Source organism: Scyliorhinus torazame, chromosome 1 (assembly GCF_047496885.1).
Source record: "Scyliorhinus torazame isolate Kashiwa2021f chromosome 1, sScyTor2.1, whole genome shotgun sequence".
NCBI lineage: Eukaryota > Metazoa > Chordata > Chondrichthyes > Carcharhiniformes > Scyliorhinidae > Scyliorhinus > Scyliorhinus torazame.
The window spans coordinates 101,777,055-101,796,914 of NC_092707.1; the positions used below are offsets into that span (position 1 = coordinate 101,777,055).

The 19,860-nt window shown below is 48.2% G+C and overlaps 1 protein-coding gene across 5 annotated transcripts in view; it reads right to left on the minus strand.

The window, feature by feature from the left end:
• Positions 1–19,860, minus strand: part of sfi1 (SFI1 centrin binding protein) — a 290,590-nt gene that overhangs the window by 126,039 nt on the left and 144,691 nt on the right. For all 5 annotated transcript variants that reach the window (XM_072498737.1, XM_072498720.1, XM_072498747.1 and 2 more), the window contains one exon: positions 673–748. In XM_072498737.1, the coding sequence (XP_072354838.1) occupies positions 673–748 (76 nt within the window). The remainder of the gene's footprint in view (positions 1–672; positions 749–19,860) is intronic.

Consider the following 19,860-nt stretch of genomic DNA (forward strand, 5'->3'; position numbering starts at 1 on the left):
CACTGCGCTCGCCACCACCTTTGTTACCGGGGAAATCGCCGGGGAGGGGGGGTAAACTCTTGGGTATCATGTACAATCGCCTCCAGAAGGGGATGGAACAAGGTCGACAAATAATGTGTGATTTTGTTCAATGTTACCGAGAAATGTGGAGCTTAAACAGCCAGTTAGAGCAGGAAATTCTGTACCAAGCCTATTTCAATACAACACTGCAAATTTTGGCACTGAGTGTCTTTGAGACAGAAATAGATAGGTTCTTGATTAATAAGGGGATCTGGGGTTATGGGGAGAAGGCAGGAGAATGGGTTAAGAACCATATCAGCAATGATTGAATGGTGGAGCAGACCCAATGGGCAGAGTGGCCTAATTCTGTTCCTATGTCTTATGGTCTTATGATGGGAAAAGTACAATTCAAACTAAATACTGTCAATAATAAGTTCATTTTCTATTGGACTAATAATTTATTTTTAAATTAGAACAGAACAGAATTTGGATGATTCTGGTTGTTGAACTTTGTACATAACTGCAATATATATGTTTGCAAAAAAACTTTTCACTTAATGAATTGTCAAACTGCGAAGTGTGGACACTGGAATATATTCAGTTTCATTTCATTCCAATTTGGTTGCGACTTCTTGTAACACATCTAATTGAAGCAGATGTTTAATTCCTTACCAGCTGCCAAGCACTCCAGGTTCCACGCAAGCGATACTTGTACCAGTGTCTTATGGCTCGCATTTCATGGTCTCTTCTGGGGTAGAGACAGACATAAGAACATAAGAAATCAAAGCAGGAATAGATTAAATGGTTCTTTGAGCCGACTCCACCATTCAATACAATTACGCTGATCTTCTGCCTCAACCCCACTTTCCCACCAGTTCCCCATATCCCTTGATTCTCCGAGAAGTCAAATATCAGTCAAAACCAGCCTTAGATACACTCAATAATATAGCATCCACAACCCTCTGGAATCTTAGGATTCCAAAGGTTTACAATCCACGGAGTTAAGAAATTCCTTCTCATCGCAATCCTAAATGATCAATTCCTACTCTGAGACTAGGCCATCTTCTGGATTATCCACCCAGGGGAAGCAATCGCTCAGTCTCTGTCAAGCTCCTTCAGAATCTTAAAACACAAACAGAAAATATTGGAAAACCTCATCAGGTCTGGCAGCACCTGTGGAAAGAGAGCTAACGTTTTGAGTCTGGATGACTCATCAGGGTAAAATTCCTTCAGAATTGGGGACTTCCACTCGCGTAATGTAGGGGAAAGAAGCACATGAATCATAGAATTCCTCCTACAGTGTAGGAGGCCATTTGGCCCATCGAGTCTGCACCGACCCTCCAAAGGATCACCCCACCCAGGCCCATGCCCCCACCCTATCCCCATAACCCCAGCTAACCTTTTTCTTGGGATACAAAGGGGCAATTTTGCATGGCCAATCCGCCTAACCTGCACATCATTGGACTGTGGGAGGAAACCGGAGCACCCGGAGGAAACACAACTGTAGACAAGGGGAGAACATAAAAACTTCAAACAAACAGTCACCCGAGACCAGAATTGACCATGGGTCTCTGGCACTGTGAGGCAGCAGTGCTAACCACTGTGCCGCCATGCCGCCCATGGCTCCCGCTAGAGTACTGTACTTTTTGTCCCTGTTTCTTAGTATCAGGTGTTTTCTTTTGAAAATTCACATAGTTAATGGAATAAGGATCCTGTATGACTGAAATGCCCAAACGTGAGGGGAAAGAAGGTGGACAGCAGAAGCTCGTTGACGGAGTTGGAGGCCTCTCAGAGTTGGTTGGCAGGTAAAATGACGGAGTCAACCTCTGGGACTCCGTCCAGTCCACTAATGGCCGAGTTGCTTTCTAGTACCTTGGCAAAGGAATTTGATAAAACACTGATGGATTGTGTCGGAGGACCTCCAGAAATCAATGGAAGAGGCCTTGGGCCCAATCTGAGCGGCTCTGGAGAAAACAAATGAAACCATGAAAGCCAATGGAGCCATATAAAAGATATGGAGGTGACTATTTCGAGCCATAGTGATCAGATTGCCTCACTGGAATCAGAGCTGTCTTCGGTGGCCAAAGCAAACAAATCGTTGAAGGTCAAGATGAATCAGTCCAGGAGGCAAAACATTTGAATTGTGGGGCTGCCTGAGGGCATGGAAGGCCCAATGCCCATGGAATACTTCACAGATATGTTTGATAACAATGCGGGTGAGGGTGGATTCACATCCCCTCCTGAATTGGACCAAACCCATCATACACTCCGGCAGGGACCTCATCCTCAGGATCTACCCCTGAGGTAATAGTGAAGTTTCATAGCTTCAAAGAGAAACAGCAGGTTCTGAGATAGGAAAAGGAGCTTTGGGACTTTAAATGGAAAGGCCATCAGATTCTACCAAGAAGGGAGAGCAGAGTTGGTGAAGAAGAGAACTGCATTCAGTAGAGTGAAGGCTGCCCTGTATAAAAGTGGACTCCAGTTCAGTGTGGTCTACCCTGTTCAACTTTAGCAAGTAACGCTCGATGGAAAGGACCATTTATTTGACGCAACTGGAGAGGGGGACTCCTTTGTTAAAAACATCAAGTTGGGCATGGTGTAATTGAGGTTTTGGGTAAGGGCATATTGAATTGTTGGGGTTTCATGTTTGTTCTCGTATTTTGTCCTTGGGTTGAATTTTTATAGTCCTTGTTTAGATTTGGAGTTTAGTTCTATGTGGGGTTCTGTCTGTCATGATAATATACAGCTCTCTCTCAGAGCACAAGGTTTGTGGGGTTTTAGTATTCTGTTGTTTGTAACCATTTTTCATAACTCTAGTCAGGACCCTCCCTGCTAACCCAAGGGTTAGCTAATGGGAGCAGTGTTGAAGGATTGGCTGCAGCTCATTAGATTGGGTTTTTTAGATAATGAACATGGTGTTTTTGCTTTGTTTACGTTTGGTAGAAGTAGATTTTAGTTGTTTGTGTTTGCCATGTCTTTATTTGTATGGGTATTTGGGTGTGGTTGTGTTCAAGGGCGATGGCATGGAGGGGATGGAGGTGGGGGTAGTTTGCTAACGATGTCTGCAGATTTTTCTTTGCTCAGTCTTTTGATTTGTTTGGTAGCCATCTTGGGTGGGCCTGCGTGCTGTCCTTTTAAGTATCTTTTGGGTAATCTCTCTTGGTAGAAATGGCTGACTCTGGACTGAGGGGGTGGGAGATAGCAGTTTGCTTGGTTAGCTGGAACCTTAGGGGGTTGAATAGCCCAGTGAAAAGGGTGGGTTAGACAGGTTTTTCATTCGGGTTTCAATAGTAGGGCCCAGGTTGCGGTAATATTAATTAATAAAATAATTCAATTTTCTGGCTCTAAGATTTTGGCCGACCCCAATGGCAGACATGTTATTGTCACTGGCTCTCTGGTAGTTATGGTTAATATCTACTCCCTGACCTGGGACGATAGTCATTTTATTAACAATCTTCTGATCTCCCACCCCAATTTAGACTTGCATCAGCTACTTTTGGGTGGGGCCCTAAACTGTTTCCTGGACCCTAGACTGGATTGCTCCAAACCCAGATGAGGAGGTAGATCCTGGGAGGATCTAGGTGATAAAGATTTTTCGTTTTTCTTGCACGTTCAATGAGGTATATTCGCGAATTGATTTTTTTGTGGTAGATAGGTCTCTCCTCCCTTCAGTGGTGGCAACAGAGTCTGCATGGAGGTTAGACACAACATTACTAGTGGATAAAAAAATTTGTGAACACATATCCACTGCCATTGAAGACTATATAATATTTAATAAAACTGAGTCACTCTCACCTTAGGCGGCCCTTTCGGGGGGAAATTATCTCCTATAAAGCGTATGTGGTGAAGACAGCGAGGGTGGAGCAGCAGAGGCTGGTGGACTCCATTCTTGAGAAAGACCACCTGTACTTACTTGACACTACCCCAGAATTGTTGCCAAGTATTGCTATTATCAACAGCGGTGATGCTCAAGGGACATGTTTTACGAATACGGGGAGAAGGCCAGTTGTCTTTTGGTTCACCAGTTTAAGCGGCAGGCGGACTCCGGGGAAATCATACAAATACTCAATTAGAGTGGTAGCCTGGTTTCCGCCCCTCCTCAGGTTAATGCGGCTTTTGAATCGTTCTATCGTGATCTTTATAGATCGAAGCCTCCGGAAGAAAGATTGGTCATGACTGACTTTTTTGACAGCTGTGGTGGTGGATAGGGCAATGGTGAGCCAAAAGGCAAGTAGCCTTCTCCCCATATTTGTAAAACATGCCCCTTCGGCGTCACAGCTGGCCTACCACTCTGCCTGATGACAATAGCTGTGTTTGTAGTGTTATGGGAGAGGAGTTTTCAGAACACCAAAATGTATCATGGTGTTCACCCAACTCCCACCTTTTAATGGATTGTTGCTTTTGAAGCACACGGCTTGTTCCCCAGGTATAGTATTACAATTATGGACACGTGGTTTTTAAAACAAAACAATGTTTATTCCATGAACTCAAATTGACCTTTTAAATAAACATTGGATCTCTTAACACCCCTTACTTCAAAGATAACCCCGAAAATAATACAACACTACCCAATCCTGCAAACTGTTCCTTTACGAACCCAAAAGACTTAACAAATCCTTCAAACAGAAGCACATTAGATTTATATTCAATACTGAGATCTTTTTACAATTCCGATTTCACCAAAGGATTAAGAGATAGTCCTTCATGGCAGAGATCACCAACAATGCAGCTCACAGCCACACCCAAGCTTTCTTCAAACTGGCTTTCTCCTTTCAAGCAGTTCACAGCAAAACAGCCAGCCACTTTTCAGCTGCTCTCTCTCAAAACTGAAACTAAAACTTCAAAATGGCCGAGCTGAAGCCCAGCTCCATCCACACTCTGACATCACTGCATTTCTTAAAGGTACATTGCTTAAACATCCATTTCTTAAAGGTACTCTCACATGACAGTAGCTTTTTCCTACTTGCCAATATCAGACTGGTAACCGACTGAATTTTAGAACACGCTCTCAGAGCAGCTGGTGCCTTAAATTCTGGATATCATCAATGATTCCTTATCCCGGGGTTTGTTGCCCTCTGCCCTCACACAGGCCTCGATCCCCTTGATTATCAAGGACAAAGACCCAACAGAGTGTGGGTCTTACTGACCTATCTCACTGTTGAACGCAGAGGTCAAGTTACTTGCCAAGGTGGTAATCTCAGAGGATCAAGCTTTGTTAAGGGTCAACAACTGTCAGCCAATATACATTGCCTGTTAAATGCGGTCCTTTTCCCCTCCTCGGTGCCCAAACCGGAGTTGATTGTTTCTCTAGATGCCGAAAAGGCATCCGATTGAGTAGAGTGGGTGTATCTGTTTGAGATTCTTGGCAGGTTCGGTTTTGACCACAAATTTATTTCCTGGATAAGGCCCCCACTGCTAATGCTTGTACGAATGTCCTGCACTCTGGTTACTTTCCATTGAATAGGGGCATGAGACAGGTGTCCACTTTCTCCGCAACTGTTTGCTTTGGCAATAGAACTACTCACAATAGCGCCGAGGTCCTCTATTAAGTGGAGTGGGATAAATCGGGGAGAAGTGGAGCATTGAGTGTCCCTTTACGGGGATGACCTACTTCTCTATATTATGGACCCAGTACCCTCCATGGATAAGATGCTTATTATTTTTGGCGACTTCTCTGGTTACAAGTTGAACTTTGACAAGAGTGAATGTTTCCCAGTCAACCTCATATGTAGGACAGCCCAACTGGAGACGTTATCTTTTTGCCTTTCCAAGACTAGTTTTCGCTATTTGGGGTCCAGGTGGGCCACAATTGGGCCTCACTTCATAAATTCAATAACACTAATCTGTTGACAGTATCAAAACAGACTTACAGAGGTGGGATAAACCTACCTCTATCCTTGGTGGGTAGGGTTCAGACTATTAAAATGAACATGCTCCCGCAATTTTATTTCTCTTTCAATGTCTCCCCTTTTTACTCCCCAAATCCTTTTTTGTTAAAGTCAACAAATTAATGTTCTCCTTTATTTGGGTGGGTAAGACTCCAAGAGTCCATGGGGCTTTGCTCCAAAGAGACAGACAATTGGGGGGACCTGGCCCCACTCAATTTATTGTTTTACTATTGGGCAGCCAATATTCAGAAGATATTGTTGTGGTTCAGCGATCCTGGTTCCATATGGTGACAAATGGAAGTGAGCTCCAGCACTGCTTCTAGCCTTCATTCAATACTTACTGCATCCTTGCCTTTCTCTCGGTGAGATTTCACCGAATTCAGTGGTGGTCTCCACTCTGAGAATTTGGAAGCAGTTCAGGCAGTATTTCAGGCTCTGTTCCCTGTCTTTGCTCGTCCCCATCTGCAACAACCACCTTTTTCTGCTGGCAGGTTTGGACCCAATGTTTAAGTCTTGGGAGGGAAGGGTCTGGAGAGGTTTGGAGACCTTTTTTTTTCTAATTAAGGGGCAATTTAGCATGGCCAATCCACCTAACCTGCACATCTTTGGGTTGTGGGGGTGAAACTCACGCAGACACGGGGAGAATAATGCAAACTCCACACGGACAGTGACCCAGGGCCGGGATTCGAACCCAGGTCCTCAGCGCCGTAGGCAGCAATGCTAACCATTGTGCCACGTGCCGCCCCATAGAGGTTTGGAGACCTATTCGTGGAGGGGAGGTTTGCTAGTTTTTAAGGAACTGGCTGAGAAATTCCAACTGCCTGGTTCCAGTCTTTTCAAGTACTTTCAAATTTGCAATTTTTCACGCAAGGCTTTCCCCTCCTTTCTCTTGGCGTCACCCTCTTCCGTATTGAAGAGTATTTTGTCTTTGGCAGGTCTGACGGGGGGGACAATTTCAGGCATATATGGCCATATCCTTTCAATAGAGTCTACTCCGTTGAGTGAGGGGAGGACAAAAATGGGAGGGTGAGGTATGGAGTGAGACCCTTCACAGGGTCAACTCCACGTCTTTATGTTCTCGGCTAAGTTAGATTCAACTCAAGATTGCAGAGGACACATCTGACGAAAGCAAGGATGGGGCAGCACGGTTGCGTAGTGGTTAGCACTGCTGCCTCACGGCGCCGAGGATCCGGGTTCCATCCCAGCCCTGGGTCACTGTCCGTGTGGAATTTGCACATTCAGCCAGTGTTTGCGTGGGTCGCACCCCACAACCCAAAGATGTGTAGGGTAGGTGGATTGGCCACGCTAAATTGCCCCTTAATGGAAAAAAAATGAATTGGGTATTAAAGTTTTTTTTAAAAATAAAGTGAGGGTGAGCGGATTCTTCTCCGGGGTTAAAGATAAGTGTGAGCGTTGCTCTCAGGGGCTGGCTAACTACGCACATATGATCTGGTCCTGTCCCAAGGTGATAAGCTTTGGACCTCTTTCTTTAACACCATGTCAGAGATATGGTGTGTAGATTTGGATCCATGTCCGCTGGTGGCCATATTCAGGGTGTCGGACTCACCGGGGCTTCAGTCGGGGGTGAAGGCAGATGTCCTCATCTTTAACTCGTGGATGGCCCAGAGAAGAGTTCTGCTTGGATGGAGGTCTCCTACTCTGCCTAGTGCCTCGGCTTGGTTAGGTGGCCTCATGTCTTTTCTACATTTGGAGATGGTTAGTTGCGCCATCAGATTGCCGGTGGAGGGGTTGTACCTAAGATGGCAGCCATTGATTTCCTTTTTTAAGGAGCTAGTCACTGTCAGCTGTTAGAGGGTTTAGTTTAGTTTTTGTGGTTAAAGTTAATTAGGTGCTGTATGTGTCTTGTCTCTTTTGTCTATTGTGTATTTCAGTTTGATTGTTTCCGGTGATTTTGTTTAATATGAAAATTTTGTAATAAAAATATTTTTTTTAAAGACTCCTTCAGAATCTTTTATGTTTCAAAGAGATCACCTTTCATGCTTCTAAAATACAAAGCGAACAGACCCTGTTTATTCAGTCTCTCATCATTGGGCAAACGTCTCATCCCAAGAAACAATCCAGTGAACTTTGGCTGCACCGTATCAAAGGCAAATTTATGCCTCCTTAGATATGGAGACCAATACTGCACACAGCACTCCAAGGTGTGGTCTCACCAAAGCCCTATACAATTTACCAAGACCTCCTTGTCCTTGCACTTCAGTCCCCTTTGCAATAAAGGTTAACATGCCATTTTCATTCGTAATTGCTTGCTGTAACGACTTGCTGACTTTATGTTCTTTAGACGCGTACACCACCTCTCAGTGCATCAACATTTACAAGTTCAACCCAATTCTGTTTTTCTGATCCTATTCCCAAAGTGAATCTCATACTTATCTCATATCATGCTCCATCTGCCACCTTGTTGCCCACTCACTTAACCTTTGCAGCCTCTTGTGTCCTTCTTACACTTACATTCCCACCTACCTTTGTTTCCTCAGCCTCACAGTCTCTTTGCCCAAGTCATGAACATAGATTGTTAATAGCTGAGGCTCTAGCAGTGATCCTTGTAGTACTCCACTGTCACAGCCTGCCAATTTGAAAATGTCCATTTTATCTTTAATCTCTGTTTCCCGTTCATTAACCGATTGTCTATCTATGCTAATATATTACCCCTTACTCCATGAACCCTTATCTTGATTATTAACCTTTCTCGTAGTACCTTCATGAATTCCTTCCAGAAAATCCAAGTGCATTGTATGTGTTGACTCTCCTTTATTAACCTGTCTACTTCCAGCCTCAAAAAACTCTTCATAAATGTCTGAAACGTTTCATGTAATTGTACTGTTGGGTAAACAGTTCGAGAGATAGCCAAGCTTCTAGTCCAATGTCTTAATTGTTCCTTATGTGGCTTAGTGTCAAATTTTGTTTGATAACACTACTTTGAAAGACCTGAAAACTGTTTAACTATGTAAAATGCAAGCTATTGTGCACACAAAATTTCATTAGGGCACTGAATAATATCTGACAACGCTAACATGGCTCTCAGGTGGGGACAGAGGATGCAGGAGTTGGACAACAGTGGTCCTGGGAAGAGTGATGGAAGAAACGTAGGTGGAACAAACAAAATTGTTCCTTTACAGTCATACAATACAGAAGAGGCCCTTCGGCCCATCGAGTCTGCACTGAAAAAAACTACACTAAATCTACATTAATCCCACTTCCCAGTACTTGGCCCATAGCTTTCAATGTTATGCATGCATAGGAAATAGAAGGAGGCCATTCGGCCCTTCGAGCCTGCTCCGCCATTCATTATGATCATGGCTGATCTCAAATCCAGTACCTTGATCCCGCCTTCCCCCCCATATCCCTTCAGCCCCAAGAACTACATCTAATTCATTATTGAAATTACACAACACGACATTTCAAGTGCTCATCCACGCACCTTTTAATGTTTGCAAAGTTTCCCACCTCTATTACCCACCCAAACAGTGCATTCCAGATTCCCATCACCCTCTTGGGCCTCTTGTCTCTCACCTTAGCATTATGCCCCTTCGTTATTGACCCTTCAACTAAGGTGAACAGCTGCTTCCTACCCACCCTGTCCATACCCCTTATTTTATTTTATTTTTTAAAATATTTTTATTCAAATTTTTACATATTTTCAACAAAACCCCCCCTTACAGAAAAAAGAAAAACAAAGAACACATAAATAAACATCTTACAACTACATCACGAATTCCCCCAATATACAAACCCCCCATTAAGCAATAATAAACACAGTAGTAAACACAAAGTACACCCCCGCCCCTCCCCCTCCCCTGGGTTGCTGCTGCTGCTGACCACCTCCTAACGCTCTGCTAGAAAGTCTAGGAACGGTTGCCACCGCCTGAAGAACCCTTGCACAGACCCCTCTCAAGGCAAATTTTACCCTCTCCAATGTAATGAATCCTGCCATGTCGCTGACCCAGGCTTCCACGCCTAGGGGCCTCGCATCTTTCCACTGTAGCAGAATCCTCCGCCGGGCTACCAGGGACGCAAAGGCCAGAATACCGGCATCTTTCACCTCCTGCACTCCCGGCTCGTCCGATACCCCAAATAGTGCTAACCCCCAGCTCAGCTTAACCCGGGTGTTCACCACCTTAGACACAGTCCTCGCAACGCCCCTCCAGAACCCATCCAGCGCCAGGCACGCCCAGAATATATGGGCGTGATTTGCTGGGCTCCCCGAGCACCTCCCACACCTGCCTTCCACCCCAAAGAATCTGCTCAGTCTCGCCCCTGTAATATACGCTCTGTGAAGAACCTTAAATTGTATCAGGCTAAGCCTGGCGCAAGATGAGGAAGAATTAACCCTACCCAGGGCGTCCACCCACGTACCCTCTTCTATCTCCTGCCCAAGCTCCTCCTCCCATTTACCCTTTAGCTCCTCCACCGAGGTCTCCTCCTCCTCCTGCATCTCCTGGTAGATCGCCGAGACCTTGCCTTCTCCAACCCACACCCCCGAGAGCACCCTATCCTGGATCCAACGTACTGGAAGCAGCGGGAACTCCCTCACCTGCTGTCTTACAAACGCCCTTACCTGCATGTACCTGAAGGCATTTCCGGGGGAAGCCCGAATTTTTCCTCCAGCGCCCCAAGGTTCGCAAACGTCCCATCTATAAACAGGTCCCCCATCCTTCTAATTCCTGCCCTGTGCCAGCTCAGGAACCCTCCATTCATTCTCCCCGGGACGAACCGATGGTTCTCTCGGATCGGGGACCAAACCGAAGCCTCTACCTCACCCCTGTGGCGTCTCCACTGCCCCCAAATTTTCAAAGTCGCCGCCACCACCGGACTCGTGGTGTACCTTGTCGGCGGGAGCAGCAGAGGTGCTGTCACCAGCGCTCTCAGACTCGTGCCCACACAGGACGCCATCTCCAGCCACTTCCACGCCGCCCCCTCCCCCTCCATTACCCACTTGCGTATCATCGCCACATTGGCAGCCCAGTAGTACCCACACAGATTAGGCAACGCCAACCCTCCTCTGTCCCTACTCAGTTCCAAAAACACCCTTCTCACCCTCGGGGTCTTTTTCGCCCACACGAATCCCATGATGCTCCTGCTGACCCACTTAAAAAAGGCCTTAGGGATCAAGATGGGGAGGCACTGGAATACAAAAAGGAACCTCGGGAGCACCGTCATTTTCACCGACTGCATCCTACCCGCCAGAGAGAGTGGCAGCATATCCCACCTTTTAAACTCCTCCTCCATCTGTTCCACCAGTCACGTCAAGTTGAGCTTGTGTAGGGCCCCCCAGCTCCTGGCCACCTGAATCCCCAGGTACTGAAAACCCCTTTCCGCCCTCTTCAATGGAAGCGCGTCTATCCCCCTTCCCTGGTCCCCTGGGTGTACCACGAAGAGCTCACTCTTCCCCACGTTGAGCTTATACCCGGAAAAGTCCCCAAACTCCCTGAGGATCCGCATCACCTCCGGCATCCTCCCCCTGGGTCCGCCACATACAGTAACAGGTCATCGGCATACAGCGATACCCGGTGTTCCCTCCTCCGATTCGGGGCCACACTCGTCATCGGGGCTTCGTAAAGTAGCCTAACCCAACTAATGAACCCCTCCCCGAACCCAAACCTCCTCAACACTTCCCAAAGGTACCCCCACTCCACCCTATCGAAGGCCTTCTCCACGTCCATAGCCACCACTATCCCCGCTTCCCCCTCCACTGCAGGCATCATGATTACGTTAAGGAGCCTCTGCACATTGGTATTCAGCTGCCTTCCCTTCACAAAACCCGTCTGGTCCTCGTGAATCACCCCCAGGACACAGTCGTCAATTCTGGTAGCCAACACCTTCGCTAACAGCTTCACGTTCACATTGAGGAGTGAGATTGGCCTATACGCCCCACACTGTAATGGGTCCTTGTCCCGCTTCAAGATCAGCGAGATCAGCGCCCTGGACATCGTCGAGGGTAGGGCCCCCCACCCCACTCCCTCGCCTCATTGAAAGTCCTCACTAGTAGAGGGCTCAGCAGGTCCACGTGCTTCCGGTAAAATTAAACCGGGAACCCATCTGGCCCCGGTGCCTTCCCCGCCTGCATACTCCCCAGCCCCTCAGTCAGCTCCTCCAGCCCTACCGGCGCCCCAAGCCCAGCCACCTGCTCCTCCTCCACCCTCGAGAACCTCAGCCAATCCAAAAATCGACACACACCCCCTCCTCCGTCAGGGGCTCAGACCTATACAGCCCTTCATAAAAGTCTCTAAATACCCCTTTTATTCCCACCGCACTCCGCAGCGTGTTCCCCCCTTTATTCCTAACTCCCCCAATCTCCCTCGCTGGCTCCCACTTCCGAAGCTGGTGTGCCAACATCCGGCTAGCCTTCTCCCCGTACTCATACACCGCCCCTTGCGCTTTCCTCCACTGCACCTCTGCCTTCTTGGTGGTCAACAGGTCGAACTCGGCCTGGAGGCTTCGTCGCTCCTTGAGTAGTCCCTCCTCGGGGACCTTTGCATACCTCCTATCCACCCTTAAAATCTCCCCAACCAATCTCTCCCTCTCTCTCCTCTCCTTCCCCTCCTTGTGGGCCCTAGTGGAGATTAGGTCTCCCCTAATCACCGCCTTCAGCGACTCCCAGACCACCCCCACCTGCACCTCGCCATTATCGTTAGTCTCTAGATAGCTTTCAATGCACCCCGGATCCGCCTGCTCACCTCTTCATCCGCCAGCAAGTCCACATCCAGGCGCCACAGCGGGCGCTGGTCCCTCTCCTCCCCTACCTCCAGCTCCACCCAATGCGGGGCATGGTTTGAGATGGCTATGGCCGAATACCCTCCACCCTCGGGATTTCGGGGCATATACATTCACTAATACCACCCGCACCCCCTGCAGCTTACCACTCACCATCTGCCACCCTCAAATGCATCGATTCTTTGCGTCCAACCCCGAGTGGAAAACCTGCCCTACCCACCCCTTTCTCAGCCTAACCTGATCTGCCACCCTCAAATGCATCTCCTGGAGCATGACCACATCTGCCTTCAGTCCCTTCAGATGCGCGAACACACGGGCCCTCTTGACCGGCCCGTTCAGGCCTCTCACATTCCAAGTTATCAGCCGGATCAGGGGGCTCTCTTCTCTTCTCTTCCTACCCCCACTCGCTCCTCGAGTAGTCCCTCCTCGGGGACCTTTGCATACCTCCTATCCACCCTTAAAATCTCCCCCACCAATCTCTCCCTCTCTCTCCTCTCCTTCCCCTCCTTGTGGGCCCTAGTGGAGATTAGCTCTCCCGCACCCCCTGCAGCTTACCACTCACCATCTGCCACCCTCAAATGCATCGATTCTTTGCGTCCAACCCCGAGTGGAAAACCTGCCCTACCCACCCCTTTCTCAGCCTAACCTGATCTGCCACCCTCAAATGCATCTCCTGGAGCATGACCACATCTGCCTTCAGTCCCTTCAGATGCGCGAACACACGGGCCCTCTTGACCGGTCCGTTCAGGCCTCTCACATTCCAAGTTATGAGCCGGATCAGGGGGCTCTCTTCTCTTCTCTTCCCACCCCCACTCGCTCCTTGAGTAGTCCCTCCTCAGGGACCTTTGCATACCTCCTATCCACCCTTAAAATCTCCCCCACCAATCTCTCCCTCTCTCTCCTCTCCTTCCCCTCCTTGTGGGCCCTAGTGGAGATTAGCTCTCCCGCACCCCCTGCTGCTTACCACTCACCATCACATACCTATCTCCATTGTCTGCCATGATGTTCAGCGCATCAAACGACACCCGCTTCCCCACCAAAATCGCCACCCCTCGATTCTTTGCGTCCAACCCCGAGTGGAAAACCTGCCCTACCCACCCCTTTCTCAGCCTAACCTGATCTGCCACCCTCAAACGCATCTCCTGGAGCATAACCACATCTGCCTTCAGTCCCTTCAGATGCGCGAACACACGGGCCCTCTTGACCGGCCCGTTCAGGCCTCTCACATTCCAAGTTATCAGCCGGATCAGGGGGCTCTCTTCTCTTCTCTTCCCACCCCCACCCCCGCCGATTATCTTTCCATCAAACCGGCCACCCCCCCTCTCTGGCGCAGCTCCCTTTTGCGGCCCAATCCCAGCTCCCCCACCTCGGGCCTCCCATCTCTCTTCCCCCCCCCCCCCCCCCCCCAAACGGGGCCCCGTCTTTCCAACCACCGACGCCCACACTCTCACAAAACCCCCACTTCGAACCATTTCACCCTACCCCACCCAGCACCCAAGGAAACAGAACATCCCCCAACATCCTCGCCAGGACTCGGTGGGCCCCATCCAGCTCGGGAAGGCACCCGTGCCCATCAACGTGTTCAGCATCGTGACCACGTATGCTCCAGCATCCGACACCTCCACTCCCTCCGGGAGACCCAGAATCCACAGGTTCTTCCTCCTCGACCGATTCTCCTTGTCCTCAAACTTCTCCTGCCATTTCTTATGCAGCGCCTCGTGCGCCTCTACCTTCACCGCCAGGCCCAATATCTCGTCCTCATTCTCCGAGGCCTTCTGCCGCACCTCCCGGATCGCCGCCCCTTGGGCCTTCTGGGTTTCGACCAGCTTGTCGATCGAAGCCTTCATCGGCTCCAGCATCACTGCTTTCAATTCCATGAAGCAGAGCTTGAGAAACTCCTGCTGCTCTTGTGACTACTGGGTCCACGCTGCCTGGTCTCCACCCGCTGCCATCTTGGTTTTCCTCCCACGCACGTTTCCCTGCACCAAAATCACTTTTTTCACTGCTCCACTCCTGGTCCAATCCATACAATGCCGGGGAAATCGTACTGTCACCTTCCCACACTGGGAACTGTCGAACAAATGCCGCTGGGGCACCTAAAAAGAGCCCAAAAGTCCTTTTCTGGCGGGAGCTGCCGAACGTGCGACTTAGCTCAGCATAGCCGCAACCGGAAGTCTCCACACCCCTTATAATCTTATACACCACAATCAGGTCCCCCCTCAGCCTTCCCTGCTCTAAAGAAGGCAACCCAGGCCTATCCAGCCTTTGTACATTGCTCAAATGCTCCATCCCAGGTGACATCTTGGTGAATCTCCTCTGCAGCTTCTCCAGTGCAATCACATCTTCCTATAGTGAGGCGACCACAACTACACACAGTACTCCAGCCCTGGCCTAACCAAAGTTTTGCATAGCTCCAACATAACCTCCCTGCTCTTATAATCCATGCCACGATTGATAAAGGAATGTGTCCCAAATGCCTCTTAATTCGCCTCATAATCTCTCCTGCTGCCTTCAGGGATTTGTGGACAAGCTCCTCAAAGTCCCGCTGTTCCTCTGAGCTTCCTAGTCCTGCCATTCATTGAGTACTCCCTTCTCTTGTTACTCCTTCCAAAGTGCATCACCTCACACTTTTCAGGGCTAAATTCCATCTGCCACTGATCTGCCCATCTAACCAACCCGTTGATACCTTCCAGCAACCCAAGGCTTTCTTCCTCACTATTAAACACCCTGCTAATCTTTCTGTCTTCCACAAACTTACTTATCAATCCCCCACATTCTCATCTACATCATTTATATATATCATGAATAATAAGGGATCTAGCACTGATCCCTGTGGTACGTCACTGGACACCAGCCACCAGTCACACCAATAGCCTTCTACCACCACCCTCTGTTTCCTACCACTAAACCTGTTTTGGATCCAACTTGCCAAGTTACCCTGGATCTCATTTGTCTTTTACCTTCTTTATCAGTCCTCCATATGGGACCTTATCATAGGCATTCCTGAAATCTACATAAATTACATCAACCACACCCTCATCTCCACACCCATAACTTCCTTGAAAAATTCAATCCAATTCATTAAGCTTGACCTCACTGCGACAAAGCCACTCTGACTGTCCCTGATCAAACCTTGCCTCTCCAAGTGGAGATTAATTTTCTCCCTCAAAACTTTCTCCAATAGTTTCACAAACAATGATGTGGAACTCATTGGTCTCTAATTCCCTGGTGTATTTCTACCACCCTTCTTGAAATGTGGCACCACATTAGCTGTCCTCCAATCCTCTGGCACCTCCCCTATATCAGAGAGATATTAAAAATTTGGGTCAGAGACCTGTAATTCCCTCCCTTGCCCCCCCCCCCCCCCTCTCCACCCGCACCTGGGGATTTGTTCACTTTTAAGCCTGCCAAAACCTCCAATACCTCCACAGACTACCCCTTTGGTCCCTAATGGGACCTACTCTTTCCCTGGTTATCCTCTTCCCCTTAATATATTTATAGAATTGTGGCAATATCATGGTTGTGTTGTAATTCACCGATTGACCACTAGGAGTCTCATTAGTATATAAGTGAATGTTAGAGTCAGGTGACCGCTCAGACTGACTAGGGAGCTGGGAGAGAGGTTGCTTGTGCATGTTCATACTGTTATTCATCTGTTGTTTTGTATATATTTGACCCACAGTTAATGTTAATAAATCATTTATAGCTTTAGCTACAATTGTTCTCGTAATATAAATCAGGCCATCCGACAAGAACATTACAAGAATATCTTGGAATTCTCCCTAATCCTACCCACCAGTGCTTTTCATACTCCTTCTTTGCTCTCCTAACTGCTTTCTTAAGTTCTCCCTGAACTTTCTATACTTCACTAAGATCTCTGCTGATTGCTCTCTTTGTACCTGCTAAAAGCCTATATTTTCTTTCTTATCCAGTCCTGAATATTCATAGACATCCAAGCTTCTCTGGGTTGGCTGCTTCTCCATTTCACCCTAGCGGAACATGTTGGGCCTGTACCCTTCCCATTTCCTTTTGGAACTCCCCCCCCATTGCTCTGTTGTAAATTTTCCCAGAAGATGCTGTCCAGAGTCTACTTTGGCCAGATCCTGCTTTATTCTAATAAAATCTTCCTTCCCCCAATCCAAGACCATTTTTTGCAGACCATTTTTTTCCTTTTCCACAACAAACTTCAATTGTATTGTGTTGTGGTCGCTATCACTATAATTCTCCCAAACTGCCACCCCGAACATCTGTCCGGTTTCATTCCCCAGAATTAGATCCAGCACCCCGCAGTCCCTTGTTGGACTTTCTACATACTGGCATAAATAACTCTCCTGAATACATTTCAAGAATTCCACCCCCTTTAAACCCTTTACACTATGACTATCCTAATTAATGTTGGAGCAGTTAAAATCCCATAATAATTACCTGATTAATATTTTTACACACCTCAGTTAATTGTCTATATATCTGCTCCTCTATTGCCTGCTGACTGTTTGGGGGCGTATAATACATTTCCAGCAATGTGACTGATCTCTTTTTATTCCTAAACTCTACCCACAAAGTTCCACTTAAAAGAGAGGCCATCCAGCTTTGCCTACTCCCATGGAGCTCAACATGACTGAACTCCCTCTGTCTTGGTTCCTTTACTATGGTATAGTATGTACCTATTGTACTCACACTCTGTCCCCTCCCCCTGCCAAACTAATTTAAACTCCTACCATGAGCACTAGCAAACCCACTCGCAAAGATGTTGGTCCCAATCTGGTTCAAGTGCAGACTGTCCTGCTTGTACGTGTCCCACCTTCCCCAGAAACGGTCTCAGTGATCCAGGAATTTAAAACCCTCCCTCTTGCACCAACGCTTGAACCACACATTCATCTGCCCCATTCTCCTATTTCTGTATTCGTTAGCATGTGGCTAACGGGAGTAATCCAGAGATTACAACCATCTGAAGTGCTGATTTTTAATTTGGTGCCTAGCTCCCTGAATTCTTGATGCAAAACCTCATCCGTCATTCTACTTATATCGCTAGTATTAAGGTGTACCATGACCTCTCACTTATCACCCTCCCCCTTTAGGATGCCCTGCAGCCGTTCAGTGAAGTCCCTGACCCTGACCCCAGGGAAGCAACGTACCATCCTGGAGTCATGTCTGCGGTCGGAGAAATGCCTGTCTGTTCCCCTAACTAATGAATCCCCTCTCACTGTCACTCTTCCTTCCTCCTTTCCTGTACAGTCAGGCCACGTGCGGAGCCAGAAGCTTGGTTCTGACTGCACTCCTTGAGGAACCAGCTTCCAAAATGGAAAACCAAATTGAGAGCGGGACCCAGGGCACTCCTGCACTACCTACCTGTTTCTCTAGGACTGTCCCTTCTATCCTCCAGTCACTTGAGCTGCAGTATGACCACCTCTCTAAGCGGGCTTTCCACATAGCTCTCAGCCTCGCGGAATCGCCGAAGTGTCTCCAGCCACCACTCGAGCTCCGAAACCTGGAGCACAAGTTTCTGCAATTGGAAGCATTTCCTGCACATGTGGTAATCTAGGATGCTGGTATGGTCCATGACTTCCCATTCAGGGCAGGTCACACATTCCACTCTGCTGATCTCATCTTCCATGACTTAAACTAAACATACTTTGTCTTACTTGCTAACTTTTCAAATTACTTAGTCTTAAAAGATACACCTCTCACCTTAACTTAAGTCTCCTTGTCTAATACTACTTCGACCTAGTTATCCTTCTATTACTCATTATAATTACTTATCACTTTACTTTATTTATTTATTTATTAAAACACATTTTATTCAAACTTGTATCAAAGTAGGTTACAGCAAATAAACACCCCGGGAAACATTCTTCCCCCCCCCACGACGAACAGCTCCTCAAACACGGTCACAAACATCCCCCACCTTTTCTCAAACTCCCTTGCTGAGCCCCTGAACTCATACGTTATCTTCTCTAACGGCAGGAAGTCATACAGCTCACCCAACCATGCTGCTACCTCCGGTGGCGATGCCGACCACCACTCCAGCAAAATTTGTCGCCGTGCAATCAGAGAGGCGAAGGCCAAGACATCGGCCTGCCTCCTCTCCATGAGCTCCGGCTTCTCTGAAACCCCAAATATCACCACCAAAGGATCCGGGTCCACTCCCTCCTCCACTATGCTGGCTAAGACCGCGAACACTCCCGCCCAGAATCTTCCCAATTTTTAACAACCCCAAGACATGTGTGCATGATTCGCTGGCCCCGCCCACACCTCTCACACTCATCTGCTACCCCCTGAAAGAACCCACTCATTCTCGCCCGAGTCATATGCACCCTGTGCACCACCTTAAACTGTATCAGGCTCATCCTTGCACAAGAGGAGGTCCCGTTTACCATTCGCAGTGCCTCACTCCATACTCCCCAATTGATCTCCATTCCCAACTCCGCTTCCCATTTGTCCTTGATCTTCACCACCCGCTCGCCTTCCTGCTCCCCCAGCCACTTATATATATCCCCAATTCTTCCCTCCCCTTCCACATCCGCAAGCAGCAGTCGCTCCAGCAGGGTGCATCCCGGCAATCTAGGGAACCCCTTCCAGAACTTTTGTGCAAAGTCCCTAACCTGTAGATACCTGAACTTACTACCCCTCGGCAGCTCCACCCTCTCCCTTAGCTCCTCCAGACTGGCAAACTCTTCCTCCAAATACAAATCCCTCACCTTGACCAGCCCCACTTCCCTCCACCTCCTGTATACACTATCCATCCCCCCCCCCCCCCGGTTCAAACCCATGATTCTCGCACAGCGGCGTTAGCACCGACATCCCTTCCACCCTAAAATGCCTCCTCAGCTGATTTCATATCTTCACCATGGACTGCACTACTGGGCTCCCTGAATACCTACTCGGAGCCATTGGCAATGCTGCCATCACCATAGCCCTCAAACTAGACCCCTTACAAGATTCCTCCTCCACCCTAAACCACACTTCCCCTTCTCCTTCCCACTACTGCCGCACCTTGTCCACAGTCATCGCCCAATAATAATGAAGCAAGTTTGGCAATGCCAACCCCCCCCCCCGCTGCCTCTGCCTCTGTAGCAGGGTCCTCCCCACCCTCGGCACCTTCCCCGCCCATACAAAGTCAGAGATGATTGTGTCCACTTTCCAAAAAAAAGCCTTTGGTATAAAGATCGGGAGAGCCTGAAAGATAAACAAGAACCTCGGCAGAATATTCATTTTCACCATTTGGACCCTCCCCGCC